This window comes from Meriones unguiculatus, chromosome 17, assembly GCF_030254825.1.
Source record: "Meriones unguiculatus strain TT.TT164.6M chromosome 17, Bangor_MerUng_6.1, whole genome shotgun sequence".
NCBI classification, from domain to species: Eukaryota; Metazoa; Chordata; class Mammalia; order Rodentia; family Muridae; genus Meriones; species Meriones unguiculatus.
The window spans coordinates 15,685,902-15,706,581 of NC_083364.1; the positions used below are offsets into that span (position 1 = coordinate 15,685,902).

A 20,680-nucleotide genomic window follows, 5' to 3' on the forward strand; every position below is an offset into this window, starting at 1 on the left:
GGAACCCCTTTTAAGATGTCCGTGGTTGATCCTTTTAGTTAAGGGTTCTCACTAAATAGGACAAGAGAGGAGTAGCTCCTGCACTGCACCTAGGAGAGCAGAGTAAGAGACAGAAGCGAGAAGGGCCAATTTGGAAATACATGGAATAATCTGAAACAACTCTGATGGAGTAGCAGGGAAGAGCCTACTTTATTTGATTCAAGAGGAAATTGAAGGCATGCTCACAGTCAGTAAGCATAAATAATTCATACGGTAATTTGGCTAAAAATAGTTTCGCGGATTTTTGTGGGTGGGGGAGGTAAATTGTACCATGGCTTTGCCTATGCTGGGCAAATGTTCTATCCCTGAACTTAAACAGAGACCATCGTTGATGACAAGGGATGGCTGAGAGATCGTCTCTGAACAGGGCGTTTATACCGTGGCCTGCAAAAGAGACACCGAGGAAGGGAAAGCGGAAAGAATGTAAGAGCCAAAAGACAGGGAGAAGGGCTGAGAAATGCTGTCTGTGGACATGACTCAGCCAACGCAGTCATGATTCTTGGTTGATCTCTACGCAGTCCTGCGTGCGCCGGAACTCTCTCTGCAGACCAGGCTGGTCACGGGCGCAGAGATCCACCTGCCTCTGCCTTCGCAGCGCTGGGATCACACCGGTTCACGCTGCCTCTTGTTAAATAGCCATGGACGACTGGAGGAAGGGATTGGTGGGGAAGGTCGGAGTTAGTACAGGGAGATGCGGTCCCCAGATGCTGGGCATCTGGAAGGTGGCTGAATAGGCCTGGCACCAGACACTGGGGATTCCTCTAAACACCTCACGGTCAGGGAAGAAGCGGGCGGGCAGGGCTTGCGTGCGTAGGGGTCCGGGATAACGGAGTTCTGGGGCGCTGAGGAGGGGGTGTGTCACAGTCCACGCCCGTGGAACGTGCAGCGGGCTGGGCCGCACGGGTGTGGAAGGCGAGGTGCAGTGTCAGCCAATTAGAGGCGAGGGGAGAGAGGCGACCAATGACAGACGGCTCCTCACGGGTGGCTCTTTCAGCCAGCCTCCAGCTTGGCGCACGCGCGTCACGCTGGACTACGGGGCGCCGCTGAGCCAAGTGGCCAAAAGGGGCACCCCCGCGCGCGCCCGAGTCACGTGACCCAGCAGCGGCCCGGCTCCTATGGAGTAGGGACCTTCCCTGTAGGCAAAGGTCATAGGGCCCTGGTTGGAGGGGGCTCAGAGTAGTTGGAGAAGCATCCTCCTGCACTGTGACCTCGGCCGGAGACTAAAGGTCAAGTGTCAGGCTGGGGGGGCGTGTCCTGGGCTGCGCGATCTGCTGGGAGCGCGGCCCTACCACGTGATGAGGCAGGCTCACCGCTGAGGCCGAGTCCTGCTATGAGGAGCGCGGGATCCCCACGGGTTCATTAACAAATAGGTAATATTATGGACCACCGCGATCACCTTGACCTGCGGTGGCCTACTTTTAGCTTGGAGGCCGTGACGTCAGGGGGCGGGATTCGTCTCCCTAGGGGCGTGGCCTCAGCCCCTCCTGGAGGCGTCTATGGGCGTGGCGTGGCCATGCCGGGGGCGTGGCTCAGGATCGGGCGGAGGATCCTGCTTCCGGATTAGATTATAGCGCTCCGATTCTGGCTCTGTGCTTTCTTAGGTTCTGCCTCATGGAAACTCCTGCGGCCGCTGCACCTGCCGGGGGCTTCTTCCCCTCGTTCCTGCTCCTGGCTTTTGGGACACTGGTGGCCGCCGTGCTGGGCGCCGCTCACAGATTGGGGCTCTTCTATCAGCTGATGCACAAGGTGCTTAGGGCAGGAGGAGGGCTAGGGGTAAGGAGGAGGCACTGAAGGTGCTTCTCCAGCTCATCCACTGTGCAGGTGGGGAAAGCGAGTCCCGACTAGTTCAGAGTGACTGGCTGGGAGATTGTTTACAGAACCCTGTCCTTTTGCCAATCTGTATATGGGCCTGGACTTTGTAACTAGTACGAGGTAATGGGGGAACTGTCCTTGTCTGGACAACACACACTCCACCTACCTCTATACCCAGGTGGCTGTGTCCTTTTAACAGAGCAGGCTTTTTAAACATAGTGGGGTTGGAGGGCGGAAGGCAGGCGGGGGGGTGGGTGGGAGGGAATGAGCCTGAAGCCTCTCCCAGAGAGGAGCTTTCTTAGCACATCCTGTACCACCTTCAGTAGGTGCCATCATTTCTGTCCTCGTGCCCACGAGAGGAAACTGAACCACAGGAAAGTTTAGCATTTGCTCTGGATGACAGGTTTGGAAGGAGCTAACCCCACAGGTCACACTGTAAGCCACTTGTTCCATTCCGAGGAATTCTCACCCTCACCCAGTCCTTTCTCTTCTGGTCAGGAGCAGTGTCACTGACCTTGAGGTGTGTGGGGATTGTGAAGCCGCTGAGGCTTGAGGCTCAGGCTTGAGGCGCTAGGCACGAGGCTGCTGGCAGCTGGACAGGAGCCTCATCAGCAGAGGGAGAGGGAGGCCATAGGCTTGATAGAACTAGCACTCCAGGTGCCAGGCCCTGCAGGGGTACCAGAAAGCGGGCATGGGTCCAAGCCAGTGGCCTCCTGCCTCTTGCCAAGCTCTCCTGGGTCCTGTAGATCTGCCCTCCATCCCTTTCCTCCCCCACTGGGCCAGTATCTCTGGAGCAGTCAGTGTAATCTCCTGAGTCACTTAAGAATGGAGGCCCCATCTCAGCCTGCCACTTGGCAAGGTGAGGAAAGATGATCACAAGTTCAAGCCCTGCCTAGGCTGCACAGGGGGTTCAAAGCCATCCTGGGAAGCCTAGTGAGACCTGTCCCAAACTAAAAGTAAAAAGAAGGCTAACGATATAGCTTCGCAGTAGAGTGGGTTCTGTTAGACTCTGTCGCTTGGGCAAGGCTTGGTACCTTTAGCTGTAGGAACAAGAGAATGACAAGATTTGCCAAGACAGTGTACCCTTCTCTGAATATTGGGCATAGAGTGGTATGTTTCTAGCCAACACATAAGTTCCTCTGTCCTCTGACCCTGCTCCCACATGTTTTTGTACCTGCTCCCGGGCTGGCCTCTAACTGTCCTGTTACTCATCTCCTCTGGCCCAGGTGGACAAGACAAGCATCCGTCACGGTGGAGAGAGCGTGGCAGCTGTGCTCAGAGCCCATGGTGTACGCTTTGTCTTCACACTGGTTGGCGGGCACATCTCCCCACTGCTCGTGGCCTGTGAGAAGCTGGGCATCCGGGTGGTAGACACACGCCACGAGGTCACCGCTGTCTTTGCTGCTGATGCCGTGGCCCGCCTGACTGGTAAGGGTGGTGAAGAGAGGGCTGGGGGCTGGCAGGACGGTGACACGGAGCGGAGGGCGGGAGGCAGGGGTTCCGAGGAGAGGCTGGCGGCTGGGAGGGTGGCATGGCTGTCATTGGCTCTGTCTTCCAGGGACAGTGGGTGTGGCGGCAGTGACGGCTGGTCCCGGCCTCACCAACACGGTGACTGCAGTGAAGAATGCACAGGTGGCGCAGTCCCCAGTCCTGCTCCTGGGTGGGGCTGCCAGCACCCTGCTGCAGGTGCCTAGTCCGTAAGGGTGGGCAGGGTCCCCAGGAAGGCTTCGCAAGCTTGCCTGGTAACCGTCCCACCCCTTCTCTGCCAGAACCGGGGCGCACTCCAGGCCATTGATCAGATGTCTCTGTTCAGGCCGCTCTGCAAGTTTTGTGCTTCTGTGCGAAGGGTACGGGACATTGTACCTACCCTAAGAGCTGCAATGGCTGCTGCCCAGTCAGGCACGCCAGGTAGGTGGAGGAGAGAGCGGCACAGTGGTAAGGCCCCAGGAGCCAGCCGGGGTGGCCGCAGCACGTGCCGGGGCTGAGTCTCCCTCTCCCCACAGGCCCAGTGTTTGTAGAACTGCCTCTTGACGTGCTGTATCCCTACTTCATGGTTGAGAAGGAGATGATACCAGCCAAATCGCCCAAAGGCCTCATGGGTCGAGTGGTTGTCTGGCAAGTACTGACAACCCCTGTATGCCTTGTTCACAATCTTCTCCCTACATGCACCCCTCCTGCTTCCATTCATTCGCTGAGCACACGCGGACTTGGAGGAACCAGCTATAGGGAGAGCATCCCATGTAAAGGCAATGCATGTACAAAGGTCCTGAGGCAGGAGGGAACTTGGTAGGTCTAGCAAAGCAAAGCATGGGCCTGTGACCAGAAAGAGAGAGGAGCAGGCACAGAGCTTGAGCCTACCTACCCTTCCTTTCTTTCTCCATTTCCTCCCCCTCTGCCACGCCCTCATACCTGGGTTTCTCTGGCTTCTCCCTTTGCTTGTTCTTGCTCTACCCTCCCAGATGCTTAGTGGGAGATAGTAGGATAGGCGTAGGGTGACATCAGTGAACAGGATAGTCAGGTGCCTACTCTCTGCTGTGCCAGAATGGCTCTGAGGGCGAGATCAAGCAAAGGAGATTTTGTTTTGTGACCTTGCCCATAAAATCTTGGCTCAGAACTCAGTGTAGCCCAGGCTGTTCTGGAACTTGAAAATCCTCCTTTCTCAGCCTCCCAAATGCAGGGATCATAGACAGATGGCCCAGGTCTGTCTGTAGTCTTGTTCTTAAGGTTCCCTGCCTTCCTGGTCATTCTGTTCCCTTCTCTCCTTGTCCCCTCTTGGTCTCACTTGGAAGGCTGGCTTTTCCCTGCCTCCCCTTTATATATATATATATATATATATATATATATATATATATATATAATATAATTTTATTTTGTTGGTTTTATGAGATAGGAGTTTTGTGTCCCACGCCGGCTCACAGTTGGTGTGAACCCTCTTGCCTCAGTCTCCCTAGTGCTGGATTGTCTTTCCTTTTAAACCATGCCCCCACGGCTTCCTGTCCTCTTGGCATCATCTTAACGCCCTGCAGCCTTGACGCTAACAGACAAAATAGGCTCTGGCTCTGAGCTCTGACCACTTCCCACTGACACTCAAGTGTCTCTTCGCGAAACTGAGTGTTTCCTGAGGGCAAGGTCTGGGCCGGATTTCTTTTTTGTGTCACAGGGCCTTAGAAACTCACAGCCTGAGGCCCATCGAGCGCAGAGACAGAGGCACTGCAAGAAGCAAACGGGTAACACCAACAACCCCCACGGACAGAGCATTTTGCAAAGTGTTTTCCTCCTAAGGTTTCACACGCGCTAGGCGAGGGCTCTGCTGCCGGGCCACAGTACACCTAATAGCCTAAGAGGGTAGATCTGGAAACTTCCACTTTACAGAGGAGGGAGCTCAGGATGGTGAAAGACCTAGCCCCAGGTAGAGCTGGGGTCTAACTCACAGACAGCCCTCGTTTCTGTGCTAGCGTTCTCTGCTCACATTACATGTTTCTGGGAGCTGTGTCAAATTAGAGTACCTACCTGAAGGGACAGATAAGCAGCTGGAGACTCGGCCATTTAGTATTCCTGTACCGTGGTTTATCCTCCCAATGACTCTCCTGGCTCCTTGCTTTCCCAGCCTCCAGAATCCCGTATTAACCGTGGTAACTGGTTTCTCGCTCTTCTCACAGGTACCTACAGAACTGCCTGGCCAACCTCTTTGTTGGGGCCTGGGAGCCTCGTCCTGAGGGACCTCTGCCTTTGAACATTCCCCAGGCGTCTCCCCAGCAGGTGACTCAACCCTCTTTCATGGCCTATGACTGCCACTTGGTGTCCAGGGGCCTTACAGATCTTTTCTTTGGGCCAGCACTGGGACCTCAATCTTGTGGGCTGGTTGTGACCCCAAGATGGCCCTTGGAATTAAAAAAAAAAAAAGTTTGTTTGTGTGTTGTGTGTACCACTGCTTGCAGGTGGAGATTGAGAACAACTTTATGGAGATGGTGCTCTCTTTCTGCTTTTGCATGGGTTCTGGGGACTCAGCTTTCCAGGCAACTGCTATTACCTGCTAGCTTTCTTGCCAGCCTGTGGATGGCCCTTTGACCTCTACCTGTCACCACAGGTCCAGCGCTGTGTGGAGATCCTGAGCCGGGCCAAGAAGCCCCTGCTGGTGCTGGGGAGCCAGGCACTGCTGCCCCCTACCCCTGCCAACAAGCTTAGGTGGGGAACCCCTTCCTTTAAATCTTAAAGTCATGGTATTGGTTCTTGGTGTTCCACTGGCCTTGGCCATACTGACGTCTGCTCTACCTGGACACCCCAGGGCTGCCGTGGAGACCCTAGGTGTCCCCTGCTTCCTGGGGGGGATGTCTCGCGGGCTGCTGGGCCGCAACCATCCCCTCCATATCCGGCAGAACCGCAGCGCTGCCCTGAAGAAAGCCGATGTCGTGGTGCTCGCAGGTGGGTTCAGCCGCCTCTCTTTCTCTTCCTTCAGCCCCGACCTTGCCCGTCCTCATCTCTACCACCCTTCCTCCCTGATCACTCAACTGTCTGTCTTTGCACCTACCCCTTCCCTTCTAAAGGCCACTGAGCAAGCCTGAATACGCGAGCCAGCAGACCCACCCCAAACTGCAGCTCTGTGCTGTGACCTGGCTTCCCGGAGCGGGTGCATACCCTGGGGCACTCGCTGTGCCGCACACACATTTTTACACAAAGCTTTTTGTGTCCCATCAGGCACAAAACGGGTGTGCCCTGTAAGCTATTGCTCTGTACAGCTATGTACTGCTTAATGACAGAATGCATTCTGGGAAATGTGTCCCTGAGTGATTTTCTTGTGTGGACTTTCAGTGTGCATACACAACGCAGTGGGTGTCCTGGACAGTGCTGGGCCACGTCATTCACAAGCCCACACTCATGTATATGAACTGTTACTGACTGAAACGCTGATAGGGCTGTAATGGTAGCCCATATTGAGTGGTTTATGATAAGTTTTTGATTGCTCATGTCTCACTAGCAGGTAGGTAAGAATTCTCTGGTTGGGCTCATACATGAACCAAAGGATGGTAATAGGTGGGGTGTCTGTCTCTGTGGCTAATCTAGATATGTCTTGGGTTGGGTAATGGAGTCTCCACCTGTGCCCCTCACACCACTCCTCAAGGTCCATGGGTCCCCTGCCCTCGAGCCCCGCTCTCCTGGTTAAGTCACATGCTTATTGGTTCCTCCTCCTCTTCCTCCTTCTCCTCCACTTCCTCCTTCTCTTCTTCCTCTTCCTCTTCTTCCTCCTCCTTCTCTTCTTCCTTTTCCTCTTCCTCCTTCTCCTCCTCCACTTCCTCCTCCTCTTCTTCCTTCTCCTCCTCTTCCTCTTCCTTCTCCTCTTCTTTTTCCTCTTTCTCTTCTTCCTCCTCCTTCCCCTCTTCTTCTTCTTCCTCCTCCTCTTCCTTCTCCTCCTCCTCTTCTTCTTCCTCCTCCTTTTCTTCTTCCTTCTCCTCCTCTTCCTCTTCCTTCTCTTCTTTTTCCTCTTTCTCTTCTTCCTCCTCCTTCTCCTCTTCTTCTTCCTCCTCCTCTTCTTCTTCCTTCTCCTCCTCTTCCTCTTCCTTCTCCTCCTCCTGCTGCTTTCCTCTTCTTTGTTAAGGCTAGAACCTGTAACCCCAGGACCTTGCACATGCTCAACAAGTGTTCTGCTACTGAGCTACATATACCCCAACCTTAATGGCCTCTTGAACCCTGTCTCAGTGTGCCATACCATTGCTTTTGACATGCTTGATCAGAACCACTCAAGAAGCCTGTCCAGAATCAAGAGCCACAAAGTCATCCTGGCTAGATGGCTTAGTGGGTAAAAGTACTTGTTGCCAAGTCTGATGAGCTGAGTTTGATTCCTGGAACACATATAGGGGGAGGAGAAAACTGACCCCTGCATGCAACCCTCTCCCCCCCAATGTAAACAGCTGTAAAGTCCCTGCACGTGGCACAAAGGAAGGGACAGTTAAGAAAGGGGACTGTTGTACAGTGCCGCAGTGACTGGAGAATGAGGTGGTGCCCATTGATGCCCTGCCTGTCACCCCAGGAGCCGTGTGTGATTTCCGCCTGTCTTACGGCCGTGTCCTCAACCGCAAGAGCAAAATCATCATCGTCAATCGGAACCGGGAGGAAATGCTGCTCAACTCGGACATCTTCTGGAAGCCCCAGGAGGCTGTGCAGGGTGAGCATACCCAGCGGTCCCCACCGTGTGCGGGCTCTCTCTTCATCTTGCCCCTGCTGTGGCTGGCTTGAACTCAGTGTCAGGTGTGGACCCTGTGCCAGGGGAGACACATTTTCCTGCAGGCTGATGGGCGCTTCCGAAAGAACAGAGGGTGGGCGCCGAGGGAGGTTTGGGGTTTTGGCATGTGATCAACTCCTGCTGCTTCCCGCTGGACCGTGGTCCTTGAGCCTCTTCATTATTCTAGCTCTCCTGACTTTCGCTCCCTTTTCAAGTCAAACTCTGCCCGCTGTTCTACAGACCCGGACTCTCTTGTAATATGGGCATCAGGCTCCTTTCGATTTCGCCAGAGAAGCAGGACCACCTTGTGTGCTTGGGAAAGAAGGTCTCTCCCAGAGGTGGTGGGCAGCAGGCTGAAGCGGGCAGGCTGGGGCAGGGAGGGGCTGGATGCCTGTGATTCCAGCTGCTCGGTGTGTGTGGGGGGGCAGAAGCTGGATGATTATCTATTGGAGGTCTGTTGGTGTAACTTACCTAGCAAGACCCATCTCAAAAGAGAATATGCGCATGGTAGCACACACCTGGGTTTTGTTGGTTCGTGTCAAAACAAGGTCTTGCCACGTAGCTCTGCCTGCCCTGGATCCCACCAGGTTGAGCAGGCTGGCCCCCACCTCGCAGAGCCCTGCCTGCCTCTGCCTGCCTCTGCCCACCTCGCAGAGCCCTGCCTGCCTCTGCCCGCCTCTGCCTGCGAGTGCATTAAAGGAGTGTGCTGCATACCGAGTGAGGGCGGAGCACACGGGTAATCCCAGGATGGAAGCAGGAGGCCCGCCCACGGAGAGCTTGGGCCAAACTCTGGTTGAACAGTGAGTTTAAGGCTTTCCTAAGCTACAGTGTGATACCCTGCCAAAAGAAAAGAAAAAAAAAAAAAAAGCCTGAGGGTGGGCATTTTTGCTACGTTTGGTGGCACAGGGCTTTTTAATTCTGGCACTGAGGAGGCAGAGGCAGATAGATTTTTGGGTTCAAGGCTAGCTTATGGTACATAGAGAGTTCCAGGTCACCTGGTGCTACATAGTGAGAACCTGTCTCAAAAAAAACCAAAGCAAAACAAAAACAAACAGGGAACTAATAATAATAAGTAAAAAACACCACCCAAAGAGGGCTGAGCCCACATGATGAGAAGACTTCCACACTTTCATTGTTGCTCATCCCAACCCCTAACACACACACACACCAAGTAAATAAATGTAATACTTCTTTTTTTTAGGTGCTGAAGTGTTTACCTGGGATGCTCCAGACTAGGGTTTGGTCCCCAGTACTGCAAATGTAATAGCTGGGGGAGGGGCAGGACAGAAATTACATGACCTAGTGTGAGGACAGATTGGGTAAGAAGCCACATCTCTGAATTTGTGTCTGTTCATTTCTCAAGAGGGAGAGTGAGAAAGAAAACCATCACTCATTCAGTGCTTGCTGCCAGTTCCCATGTGCTTGGGCTTGAAAGAGTTCCTTGGTGGGTGACAGATTTTGGAGGCAGAATTGCTGGGATGTGGTGCCAGTGAGAAGCAGGGAGGTAATGGGGCCAGCTTGGTCTTCCCTGCAAATCGTTTCCCAAGCCTCACGTTCCATCTTGCCAGGATCCCCTCACTGGTTCTCAGAGGCTTTTTGAGGGATTTCACCTGCTTTTTCCTAAGAACACCTCTGTCTCACTCCTGCTTTCTTCTCAGATGCTACTCTTAGCTCTGTTATATCTGGACCTGGGATATTTGGAGCTGTTCTGTTTGGTGCTGTTTGGTGCGTGGGGAAGCTGCTGCCCTGCAGCTGGCCCTACAGCTGTGCTTTCTTCCTTTCCTAGGAGATGTGGGCTCTTTCATGATCAAGCTGGTGGAAGGCCTTCAGGGTCAGACATGGGCGTCCGATTGGGCTGAGGAGCTTCGGAAAGCCGACCAGCAGAAGGAGCAGACTTATCGGTCAGTCTGGGTGGAGTGGACATGGCAGGGGTAAGGAGTGGAGGGGGCTGACCTCCCGCTGACCGTTGTCGTCCTGCTGCAGGGACAAGGCTTTAATGCCTGTATCTCAGCACCTGAACCCAGTGCGAGTGTTACAGCAGGTGGAGGACATCCTGCCCGACAACGCGCTTCTGGTGGTAGACGGTGGGGACTTTGTGGCCACTGCTGCCTACCTGGTTCAACCCCGAGGGCCCCTGCGCTGGCTCGACCCTGGTAAGGAAGGGCCCACCCCCGCGGCAACTTGCACTACACGGGCCGGTCACGGCAGTTTGCTCTTATCTTTCCAGGGGCCTTTGGGACTCTGGGAGTTGGCGCCGGTTTTGCACTTGGGGCCAAACTGTGTCAGCCAGACGCCGAGGTGAGGCATTGCATGTGGGGGACCCGTAGCCTTGCGGGCTGTGAACTACCCTAACTGCCCTGGGTCATCTCCTCACTACCCCAGGTCTGGTGTGTGTTTGGGGATGGAGCCTTTGGCTACAGCCTCATCGAATTTGACACATTCGTCAGGCACAAGGTGACTGGGTTCTGCCCTGTGGGAAGCTTATGCCCAGGGTTCTGGGACACATCATCCAGGGTGGCCTGGGGGAGGGGGACCTCCTCAGTGGGCCATAGGCCCGTCCTGTGGCTGGTCAGACCTTTGGGCTGAAGGCTGCTGCCCCTCTGTTTTTTTTTTTTTCTTTCCCTACAGGTACCAGTGATGGCCTTGGTAGGGAATGATGCAGGGTGGACCCAGATTTCTAGGGAACAGGTGCCCAGGCTGGGCAGTGACGTGGCCTGTAGCCTGGCTTACACTGGTGAGTGGTTGGGGGGCTTTGGCCCAGCTGGGCTTCTGTTCCTCTCCTGGGGGACCCTCTGCGACTCTCCTTTTCTTTTAGATTATCACAAGGCAGCCATGGGCCTAGGGGCCCAGGGATTGATGCTGTCCCGGGACAATGCGGATCAAGTGGTCAAGGTACTGCATGATGGCCAGCAACTGTGCAGGGAGGGCCACCCAGTCGTTGTCAACATCCTGATCGGGAGGACAGATTTCAGAGATGGCTCCATTTCCGTGTAGAGCCCATGGGTTCGTGTGCTTGCCATCTTGTATCTGGACAATGCCTGGCCTATCTGGATTGTTTTCTTATCTGCTCTGAGCCTGTCTCACAAAGTCCAACAACTCTTCAACCCTCTGAGCAGGAAATGGAGGGACCAAAGCTCCAAGGGGCACCTTGGCAGCTGTGGGTAGCTCTTTCCATAGGCCCAGCTGGACCCTTTCTCCCGCTTATAAAATGAATAAACCTCTTGGCTACATGAGCCCAAGGACTCTGTCACAGAACTTGTGTATACTGGTTTATTTATTGTCCACAAAGATGGAAGTGGTGGAAAGAAGTGAGAGACAGGAAGGGACCCTAACTCTCCCACCTGATCACTGGGGATCTTGGGGTGCCAGGAGATGGCAAATCCTATCCCGATCTATGGTCCCTGAAAGAGTTCCACATGCCCACTCCAGACAGGCCAGTGCACACGAATCCTCACACAGACACACACATGCATGGAGAAAATAAATATTTTCCGTACCAAAGTGCCCCCAGCCTGATACCTCAGGTGGGGTCCCTCCAAAAGGGAGGGGCTAAGTGCTCAGTTTTTCGGGGTTGGGGGGCTACTGGGGAAAGCAAAGATCAGATTCTGTCTCCATTTGCTGGATGGAGATTGATCTTGGGGTCCTCCCTGGAAGGGAGGGTTACAGGAAACCAGCTGTTTTTCTGTAAGCCCCAGCCTGCCCTTTCACAGAGGGAGGCCAAGTCTAGGGCTGTTTCCCTTAAGCAGAACCTCGTGATTGTCCTCAGATACTTCAAGGGAGAGAGAGACCGCGTGTAGTGCTCAATGCTAATACTGGTTTGGTTGGCAGCAGCAAGAGGGTTTGACTAGGGATGTCTCCACACCCCAGGGTGATGGTCACAGTAATTGGTGTTCCCCTGCCAAGGGGAGGCAAGAGAGGCCAGCCTAGCAAGCAGAACTGTCTCCAGCAGAAAGAGAAGCCCTGGTGGTCAGGAGAGGGGCCATGGCATGAGTGCTCAAAATGCCAAGAGCCTGCTCTTTGCAACTAGGGCCCAAACGATGGCACTAGGAGCTGGGAATGATTCTCAGCATGGGAGGCTGGTCCCTTGGCGATTCCCTAGCAACCAGGAGCTCAGTCTGAGCAACTCTGGTCAGGTCCTTTTAGGTTTTCAGGGCACTGCCTTAGTAACTTGGAACCCAGTTACCAGTAATCAGAACCTGGTCCTTAGCAACCAAGAAGCAGTTCCTTAGTACCCAGGGCTCAGAGGCACACATTGATCTGCTTGGAGAGTTCTCTTTCCAGATCCAGGATGAGGGCATCAAAATCTTTGAGATTCAGATGTGGGTTGAAGGGTGCATCAAACTCATCTTCGAAGTCAGTAGTTCCCCTTGGCTCTCCGGTGTCGTCGTCATCTTCCTCACTGTCACTGCCTGTCACGTGGTCATAGTCAGGCGCAGAGAGAAAGTCCCGCTCACGCGGCAGTAAATCTCGTCCACACACGCTCCAGTCGCCAGCATAGCGGTTGCTTGGGGGACTTTCAGGGCCTCCGCGGCCCCGGGGCCGAGTCACAACTTCCGGGCCTGCCAGCGGCAAGTGAGGCGGTGGTTGTCGTTTGGGCCGCAAATATGGCGCAACTTCCGGGGCCTCTGGGGGGCGGCGGATATCTGTGGGGTCCACAGGGAAGGCTGTGAGCTGCCATGTGAGGGAGCGGCATCGAGGTCCCTGACTGACAAGCTTACAAGTCGACCTCCCCCGAGCTGTGTGGGCCTCCTCAGATCCCAGCCCACGACTGGCCAGTGGGGAGGCATATTTAGGGTAGGGGAGGCTGACGGGGCTGGGCTGTGTTCACCTGGCCAAGACTGTAACAGGTAATGCAGGACCTCAATGTGGCGCTTGAAATCCACCGCGCTCGTGACCCCTGGGCCGGAGCTCCGGAGCCGGGGCCAGGCGGGCGTCTGTCTCGCTGGCAGCAGCACCGGTCCGAAGCACACTGCCAGGTTCTGGGGGGTCATGCGGTTGTGGGTGTGGAAGGAGGAGACGAGGCGCAGGTGGTCCAGGAGAAGGGTCAGTGTGGCCTGTTCAGAGGGTCGCCAGGGTGAGCGCAAGGCCGGCAAACCCTGAGCCCTTGTTACACTCTGGGGACTCTCGGGTGCCTTATCGCAGAGGAACTTCAGGGTTCAGGGTCTGATAGCCACAGGGGAGGTGCTCGCATCAGGAATGCGCTTTGCTCAAGTTGAGATTTACGATAACGGCAACTTAGCTTCCGCACGGAGAGGCTTGAACTCCAACCCACTTTTGTTAGGCAACAGGAACATGAATTTTACCTCACAGACAAACAAAAACCCAGAGCTTCAAGGACGTCTCAGAGATCTCACAGCTAGGAATTTTGCTTGTGTTAGGCTGGCAGACCAGTTTGCTCAGTTTGCTCCGCAGCCCAGCCTGGCTTAGAACTAGCTATGTGGCTCAGGCTGGCCTCCAAGTTGAAATCCGCTTGCCTTTGACTCTTGAGTGCTAGGAGTAGACCATGTGCCTCTACATGTGCCTGGCTAGAGTGTGTGTTTTGGATAAATCTTGGCTTTCTGACTAACCTGGGCCTTGATTTCCTAACTGACAGGTGAACACCACATGCTTTGTTGGGATGTGACGATCGTGTGTGATGATCACATCTCAGCCACGTTCAGTTAAAGCACTCCACTGCTACCACCTGCTCTTTGTGCCAAGTCTCCCAGCACAGCCAACTTACCCTCTCCACATCTGGCAGGCAGCTGAGGAGCCCTCTGGTGCCCTCGGGACCCAAGGAAGCCCTGTTTGGGTGCCCCTGGGCCATGGCCTCTAGCACCACCTGATACAGGGGTTGGGTGATGAGTGGCGTGGGCAGCTCCCGGAGATAATCCTTGAGGATGCCTGTGGACAGAGGGTCGCCTCCGGTTAAGACATGCTGGCTTCTGAAGCCAGCGGGGTCACTGGTGCTTCCAGTGATGATGGGCAGAGGGCAGGCCTAGGACACGGAAACACCATCAGCCAGGGCAGACGAGGTTTCACTGGGGCCTCCCTGCTGGCCTGGGGGTGGCCGTGAAAGGAATGCGCAGGCAAGGGAGGTGCCACGCTGACCTGTGATGACATTGATATCGGGGTACACATCTTCAGAGAGGCACACAGCTGCGCTGTCCTGCTCAAAGGCATCCCGAAGCTCCTTCTTCACCGCCGCCGAGCCGCACAGGCGGTACAGCCCCACTACCTGGGGATAGGGCCGGAAGGAATGTCCCCCGGGGGCCACAGACAGCAGACCCTCCGGGTTGGGGCTGGGTGTCTGGACAAGGGTGACTGGGGGGTGGGGTCGTGCACACGCATCTTCACTGGCTCCCTTCCCACTGCTGGAACAACTGTCACAGTGCCCCCGGCCCACTCCTAGTACTTGAGCACCCGGAGGCCACGGCAGGAAGGTCACCCGGGCTATGGGCTAGAGTGTGTTGAAGAGGGAGCCTGTCTCAAAACTAAAATGAAGGCTAAGGGTAGAGCTCAACGGTAAAAATGCTCGCTGATCATGCCTGACACCCTGGGGCCTATCCGCAGCACCAGGGGGAAAACGCAAACTCCAGACATAAGCTAGCTTTCCGAATCCCTGAGTTTGGACCACCTGTCCCGAGTCCCTTTCCCCTGACTTTACAGTTCACACCTTCCAGGAAGCCTTCTCTTACTAACCCGAGCAAGTCAAGGCCTGCTTTCAGCTGTCCCGGACCCCTCCTCCTCTCCTCCGGTTTTTTTGAAACGGGTGTGTGCCACCACACTAGGGTGCCTCCTTTCTGAACTCCCCTCCCAGCTGGCTGAACATTTGTGAACTGTCCGTCATCTCCAAAAGACTGAGCTCCAAAGACTGAGCTCCGTGCGCACTGAAATCGTGTAACAGAATGGGTGGGTCCTGGTGCTACAGGGAAGGATCTCTTTTCCCTGAGGTGAGTGTTGGATCTCAGAGCAGCTCAGGTTGGTGAGGGGTCACAGCGAAGGGGTCTAAGGCAGCAGGAGTCGGGGCAAGGGCTCACCCGCAGGCCTCGGCACTCGATCTGTCCCACACACTTCCGGATGATGAGAGGCACCTGGCCTGGGGACCGCTCGCGTTCTACCAGCAGCTGCAGCGGGAGCCCAAAGACTCGGGGCTCGGCTGGGAGAGGGGATTCTTGCTGTTCTGACAGAGTTAGCTTGGCGTACAGAAGTCCCTGGGGTTCCAGACGAACAGCCAGTTGTTGGGCTTGGCACCCTGAAGATGCGAGGAGGACTGAGCCAATTCTGTCGCCGAGGTTCTGACACCCTAGCCTCGCTCGATGAGGACACCCTACACTCATGAAGCCCAGACCCCACGGAGCTGTGGGAGAAGAGGGTGCCCTAAGCTGGGTCTTGTGTCCTGCTCTTCCTTCCCAGAAGTCCCATGTCTTACCTCGAAAGACGGTTGGCAGCAGCACAGTGCCCTGGGCACAGGGCCGGTGCCGCCTCACACCAGGGTCCCACGCGAGGACCAGGGCCCGCAGCAGCCGAGCAGCTTCCAGCTCCAGGTGGAAGGTGTGGTCCAGCCTCAGGAAGTCTGGTCCACCCCGCAGGGGCCCTGTGCGCGCCCGAGCTACCCCATCCACTTGCAGAAGGCAGCAGAGGTCTCGAGGAGTGGCCGCCGGGGTCGGCCGCAGGCCCCTCAGCCCATACAGGTGCAGGCTGAGACGCCCCCAGAGTGCAGCCGGGGGCGCGCGGGTCGATGGTCCCACTTCATACGGCCGGAAGGCAGCGGGTGAGGGTGGTCCCCCAGGACGCTCGGGCGAATCGCCGTCGCTGAGGTACCCACCCCTCGGGCTCCGCGTGCCTCCAGCCACTGATGCCTGCCCCGGGGTCCCTACGCTGCTGTCCAGGTGGTAGCGGCTGATGACAGAGCCTGCTGGGGCGCTCCTCTCTCGCTCCCGCTCCCGGCTGGTGCGGGTACCTCGGAGGCTCAGGCGGCGCCGCAGCTCCGGCAGCTTCTTCATCTTCATGGAGAGCCGCCTGGCAGGGCCCGGGGACTTGGTACGGGATGTTTTGGTAGGGGTGCTGGCTGGGGCTGCAGCTGTCGGGAAAGCAAACATCAGGGGCCCGGGCCTGGGCTAGGAGGCTTGGGCACACCTGGGCCCTGGGGTGTGAGGCTTGCACATGCTCACAGGTGCGAATGTGACAGTAAAACGCTCTGCGCCTACCTTGGGTGACTGGGCCTTCTGGCTCGGAGGCGGCTGGCTGTGACCCCAAGGGCTCAGGTGCTGGTGGTCTGGGGTCTTCTTCGGGGATAGGGTTATACCAAATCTCACCAGCAGGCTCCCCACTGCCAGATGCCCCAGGCCCCAGAGAGATCTCCTCAGGCGGCTTGGCCCCACCTAGCACCCACCGGCGGCTGCTGGGTTCCAGGCTCTGCAGGTAGGCTCCCCGGGCAGGGCTGCGAGGTGCCTCGGGGCTGGGGGGTCCCTCTGCTCCAGCCTGGGACGCTTCAAGGACCTGCGGCTCCGGTTCTGGGGACTTGGGCTCTGAGGGCTGGGCTGGGCGGCCTGGCGGAAAACGAAGAGACCCCAACTCTCAAGTCCCCGGATCCGCCTCGGTCCAGGGCAGCAGGTCCAGCTAGTTGGCTTCAGCCCTCACTGACAGCAAGGAGGCACTTCACCATCCCGGGCCTAAGTCATGTCCCTAGCCAACGCCTCCGCAGTCCCTAGTTTGGAGGTCTCCTGCCCCTGCCCCTAGCATTCCAAGGGGGACTGTGAATCAGCCTCAAGAGTCCAGGTCAGCTGTCCTTGGGCCCTCAGGCCACTTTGGCTGTCGCCCCTCTTCCAGACGGCTCATTAATACTGGTACAGAGTCGTACATCTCCCCCGTCTCATGGGGCGGTCGCTGAGTGGTCTTGAGCGAGTCATTTTCCCGATGCTCCCCTTGGCAGGAGCTCAGTGTGAAAAGCAGTTTTAAACAATAGGGTTTGCAGCCCTGCTCCTGGGCCCCAAGTGGACGATGCTGGACTGAAGGCAGGACAGGAAACGTGACAAGGAGTGCTGGTTTCCCCTCTGCCACTCTCCAAATTCGGCTCCAAGGTCCTCCTGGACCTTGCTCCTCAGCCCAGGCCAGAGTCCTACAGTCAGTACCCCGTACAACCCCTCCCTCCCCCCGTCTTGGCTCCTTCTCTCCCTGACATCATGGTTGATTTCCTGTGTGTGTTTATGTGTGGGCACCCGGGTCCCTTCTCTGGCCCTGGGAAACTTGGGACTCACTGGGAAAGGCCCGGGAGGAACAGCCCATGGGGTGGCGGCCTCCTTCTTTGACCCGGTTCCTTCCCAGGCCCCCTACCCATACAGCCCTCATTTCTCTAAGGGTCTGTCTGTCTGTCTGTCCGTAGACTCCCCAGACTGAAGCACCCATTTCCACCCCTAGCACTCTGCCTCAGGTCTCTGTCATCACCACAGTTCGAAGGCCAGGCCCTGGACCGGCCACCCAACCTCCACGTCGGTTTCCCCGTCTGAATGAAGAGGGCAGTTTCTTGCGGCCGCCCGCAGTAGGTGCGACAGCCACGGCCCGGAGGTGGGGAAAGGCTGCAGTAACCGACACCACCCGCACCACCTCTGCCGGCTGCAGCCGCGCGCCCCCTCCTCTCAGCCCGCAGGGCTCTGGTGCCCGCCGCCTGGACAGCCCGTTCCCATTCCGCACAGCTGGTCCCCCAACCACCCCCGGGCTCCCGTCCAGGCCCTGTTTCCTGTCCCAGGCGCGCCCCCCCTCCGCCCTCCGCCGGGCCTCGCGAGGAACCCCCGGGAATGGCATCTCGGGCCGGCCGCACCTAACGGTCCGCGGACCCCGCCTCGCCGAGGTCCGGTCCACACCTCTCTCCCGCGGCGGAGCTGCGTCCCGGCTCAGCCCCTGGGTCCCGCTGCGCACCCTACGGGGGACCCGGGGACCTCAGGCCGGGCGGCGCGCCCGTCTCCCTCCCCCTCTCCGCGAGCCCCCGCGCTCACCGCGATCCTTGGCGTCGGACTTTTTCCGAGGAAGTTTCTCCCGGCCCCGCAGGCGGGAGAAGGTCTTCCTGAGCAGCGGCTCGGCCATGCTGGGGCCGCGGCCCGGCCGAGTGCGCGCCCCGGGGCTGCGGCCGCCCGCCCCCCGGCCCGCGCCAGCAGGAAGCGCATTCCGGGAATGCTTGGCCTTAACTTTTTTTTTTTTTCTTTTCCCTTCCCGCGGCCGGAGCAGGCGATGCTGGGAGATGTAGTCGCCTGGGGCCGGGAGGGGCCGGGAGCGGGGTCCGGGCCGAGGAGCCCCTCCTCACCGACGGAGCTCACGGCACAGGCTGGGCCTTCCTAACCATCCTCCTGCGTGGTGGCACGCAGCAAACTGTTGGCCCTCCGAGAGACGCGTCCCGGGTACACGTAACCTCCCGCCTCTCCTCCCGCCCCGTCCGTCGAGCCCCCACCTCACCCAGCAGCCCACCCACGACCCTGCCTCGATCACCCCACTCTTTGCCCCACACCGCCCCGTCCCAATCCGCTCACTCCCCAGCTCTAGCCACTACAGCGGCTCCCCAGGCTGAGTGGGGTCAGACAGCCGCGATGCTTACGGCTGCTTTCGGGTCAGGAACGGGGGCCCGGTAGAGCCGACCCCGTCCGCGGCAGCGCTGACGGCCAGGGAACGGGGACTCGAAACCGGGTCGTCTGGAGGCACCTGCAGGCGGAGGGTGCGTTGGTACTTTTTAATCAGTAATGAAACACCCGAAGCTGGACAACTTTATGAAGCGGATTAGAGTTCACAGCTCTCAAGGTCCAAGGCGAAGCGCTGGCATAGCCCTGGCTCGGTGACTTCCTCGAAGCCGATGACGTCACAGCGGTGCCTCTCGAGACCGGACGGCAGAAAGAAAATCTAGGTTTGGGCTCATTCTCACAGCTAAGCTTTCAGTTGTATCTACCTTTGTTTTATGTCCGCCCGGTGTTCTGTTGGCAAGCATGTCTGTGTGAGGGTGAGTTACAGGAAGCTGGGAGCTGCCGTGAGAGCGCTGGGTTCTGGGGTCGCAGACAGTGCCCTTCACCCCTCGCTGCCGAGCCAGTGTAGGCGCGTGTGTGTGCCTCTGCGCGCGTGTCACATAGCTCTGGGTGCCCACAGAGGCCAGGGGAATCAGGTCCCGCTGGAGCTGGACTCACAGGCGATTGCGAACCACCTGACGTGGGTGCTGGGAACAGAACCTGGGTCCTCGGGAAGAGCCACAGGCACTTTATCTTCTGGAGCTCCCTCCAGCCCCACAAAGCAACTTTTGCAAGAGCTAGTTTGGTCTCAAGGGAACTATCTTCCGAAGGCAACCACCCCCTGACGGGCCCTCTTCACCATGCCCAGCCTGTTATCAGGGCCACACGGAGGGCTAAACTTTGAACACATGAACTCTGGCACAAACCGTATCTAAGCCAAAGCTCAGGTGTTTTCACTGGTGCCAGTCACAGGCTGATCTCCACTGGGACAGTGCTTGTCTTTGGTTTCCTCCCAGTTGGGGAGCTTTGGCATAACTGGATTTCTTAGGCGGTTATGCAGGGCTCGAAAAGTTAACAGGGCTGGGTGTTGGAAGACATGCCGAGCTGGGCTTGTCCAGGTGGAGGGAGGGGGAGAGGCTGCGGTGACGCAATGTTATGAAAAGACCTCTTAGGTGCTAAGAGACTGGAACGTCTGCCCGACCTCACAGCCAGAGTTAATAACACGCCTTGAGGTCACTGAAGACTGCAGTCCTGTGTACTCCGCCTGTTTGTTTAACTTGCCGGGAAGAGAACAATGTAGCAATCAACTTCACTTGCCTTGGCTTTCCCGTGTAATCAACTTCTTACAGCCCGATGTAAGACATGGCTGCAGTGTTAAATTATGTACTCTTCTGTGCCCGGGAATCAGAATTGCATATGAAAGCAGCAAATACAGAAGTTAAAGTGACTTCCTAAAATCTGCCCGAAAGGCTCAAAGCAACCTTTTTTGGACAGCAGTTGATAAACAGCGATGCTGGTTCTCCGGGTTAAGATCAAGTGGAGCAAGCAGCTTAATCCCCGTTGATTTCTGTAAGTTTCCACTCCTTTCCCATGTGATGCTTCTGTGCTGTTTAATACACACAGAGCACCCCCCCCCACACACACACAGAGCTCATACGACACAGGGTCAGAACAGAGAGACACACAGATGCAGATGGAGGCACACATATCAGCCTCATGCCACACAAAGAGGGCTGAAGACAAAGCATTGCATGGGGACTTCAAATGTGGGTTGAGTCTTGGTTCAATGACTCCGGGGGGGGGGTGCTTTTGTTTCTTTAATGTGACACGGGTGCATCATGGGTAACCTGGGAGCTCATCACTGATGAGTGCGATCTGGCCAGGAGACAGTGTTGCGGCCACCTTAAGAAATAAAACCTGCTTTCCGCCCAGGTTGCATTCTCTATTCAGTACCGGAGGTGGACTTAGAACTCAAGTCAGATTAAGGCACAAAGTCTTTTTAATGCTCACCCCGCCCAACAGGAAAAAGGTCTAGATTGCCACACACCCTACACAAATTCTCTGGCCCCACTGAAGTGGTTGGTGAGACCTTTCCCCAGGTCCAACCAAGTTCTTGTCCCACCCACCTCTAAGAGTACAAGGGGGA

At 56.7% G+C, this 20,680-nt stretch overlaps 2 protein-coding genes across 2 annotated transcripts; one reads left to right on the plus strand and one right to left on the minus strand.

Annotated features, from left to right (window-relative positions):
• The first annotated feature begins 1,392 nt into the window (after window positions 1-1,392).
• On the plus strand, window positions 1,393-11,323 carry Ilvbl (ilvB acetolactate synthase like). Its single transcript, XM_021655509.2, has 16 exons — window positions 1,393-1,409; window positions 1,641-1,785; window positions 3,078-3,279; window positions 3,410-3,537; window positions 3,621-3,759; window positions 3,855-3,966; window positions 5,511-5,610; window positions 5,939-6,036; window positions 6,137-6,273; window positions 7,877-8,011; window positions 9,855-9,969; window positions 10,052-10,221; window positions 10,296-10,366; window positions 10,451-10,522; window positions 10,697-10,802; window positions 10,884-11,323. Exons 2-16 carry the CDS (start codon window positions 1,651-1,653, stop codon window positions 11,060-11,062), a joined length of 1,899 nt encoding a protein of 632 aa, XP_021511184.1. The 5' UTR covers window positions 1,393-1,409; window positions 1,641-1,650; the 3' UTR covers window positions 11,063-11,323.
• Window position 11,324: 1 nt separating this feature from the next.
• On the minus strand, window positions 11,325-18,521 carry Syde1 (synapse defective Rho GTPase homolog 1). The gene is made up of 8 exons (XM_021655507.2): window positions 18,043-18,521; window positions 16,258-16,599; window positions 15,480-16,130; window positions 15,088-15,302; window positions 14,159-14,285; window positions 13,791-13,951; window positions 12,897-13,122; window positions 11,325-12,711 (listed from the first exon to the last, which is right to left on the minus strand). Exons 1-8 carry the CDS (start codon window positions 18,128-18,130, stop codon window positions 12,308-12,310), a joined length of 2,214 nt encoding a protein of 737 aa, XP_021511182.2. The 5' UTR covers window positions 18,131-18,521; the 3' UTR covers window positions 11,325-12,307.
• Between the last annotated feature and the right edge of the window lie 2,159 nt (window positions 18,522-20,680).

What these genes read in the sequence shown, in the direction of transcription:
- Syde1 (XM_021655507.2), bottom strand. Translation starts at nt 18,130, where the DNA reads ATGGCCGAGCCGCTGCTCAGGAAGACCTTCTCCCGCCTGCGGGGCCGG. An exon ending in TCGAGTGCCGAGGCCTGCGG is followed by an intron (nt 14,286 to 15,087) that starts GTGAGCCCTTGC and finishes CCCTATCCCCAG; the next exon opens with GTAGTGGGGCTGTACCGCCT. An exon ending in CGATATCAATGTCATCACAG is followed by an intron (nt 13,952 to 14,158) that starts GTCAGCGTGGCA and finishes CTCTGTCCACAG; the next exon opens with GCATCCTCAAGGATTATCTC.
- Ilvbl (XM_021655509.2), top strand. Translation starts at nt 1,651, where the DNA reads ATGGAAACTCCTGCGGCCGCTGCACCTGCCGGGGGCTTCTTCCCCTCG. An exon ending in ATGGGTCGAGTGGTTGTCTG is followed by an intron (nt 3,967 to 5,510) that starts GCAAGTACTGAC and finishes CTCTTCTCACAG; the next exon opens with GTACCTACAGAACTGCCTGG. An exon ending in GCCCCAGGAGGCTGTGCAGG is followed by an intron (nt 8,012 to 9,854) that starts GTGAGCATACCC and finishes TTCCTTTCCTAG; the next exon opens with GAGATGTGGGCTCTTTCATG.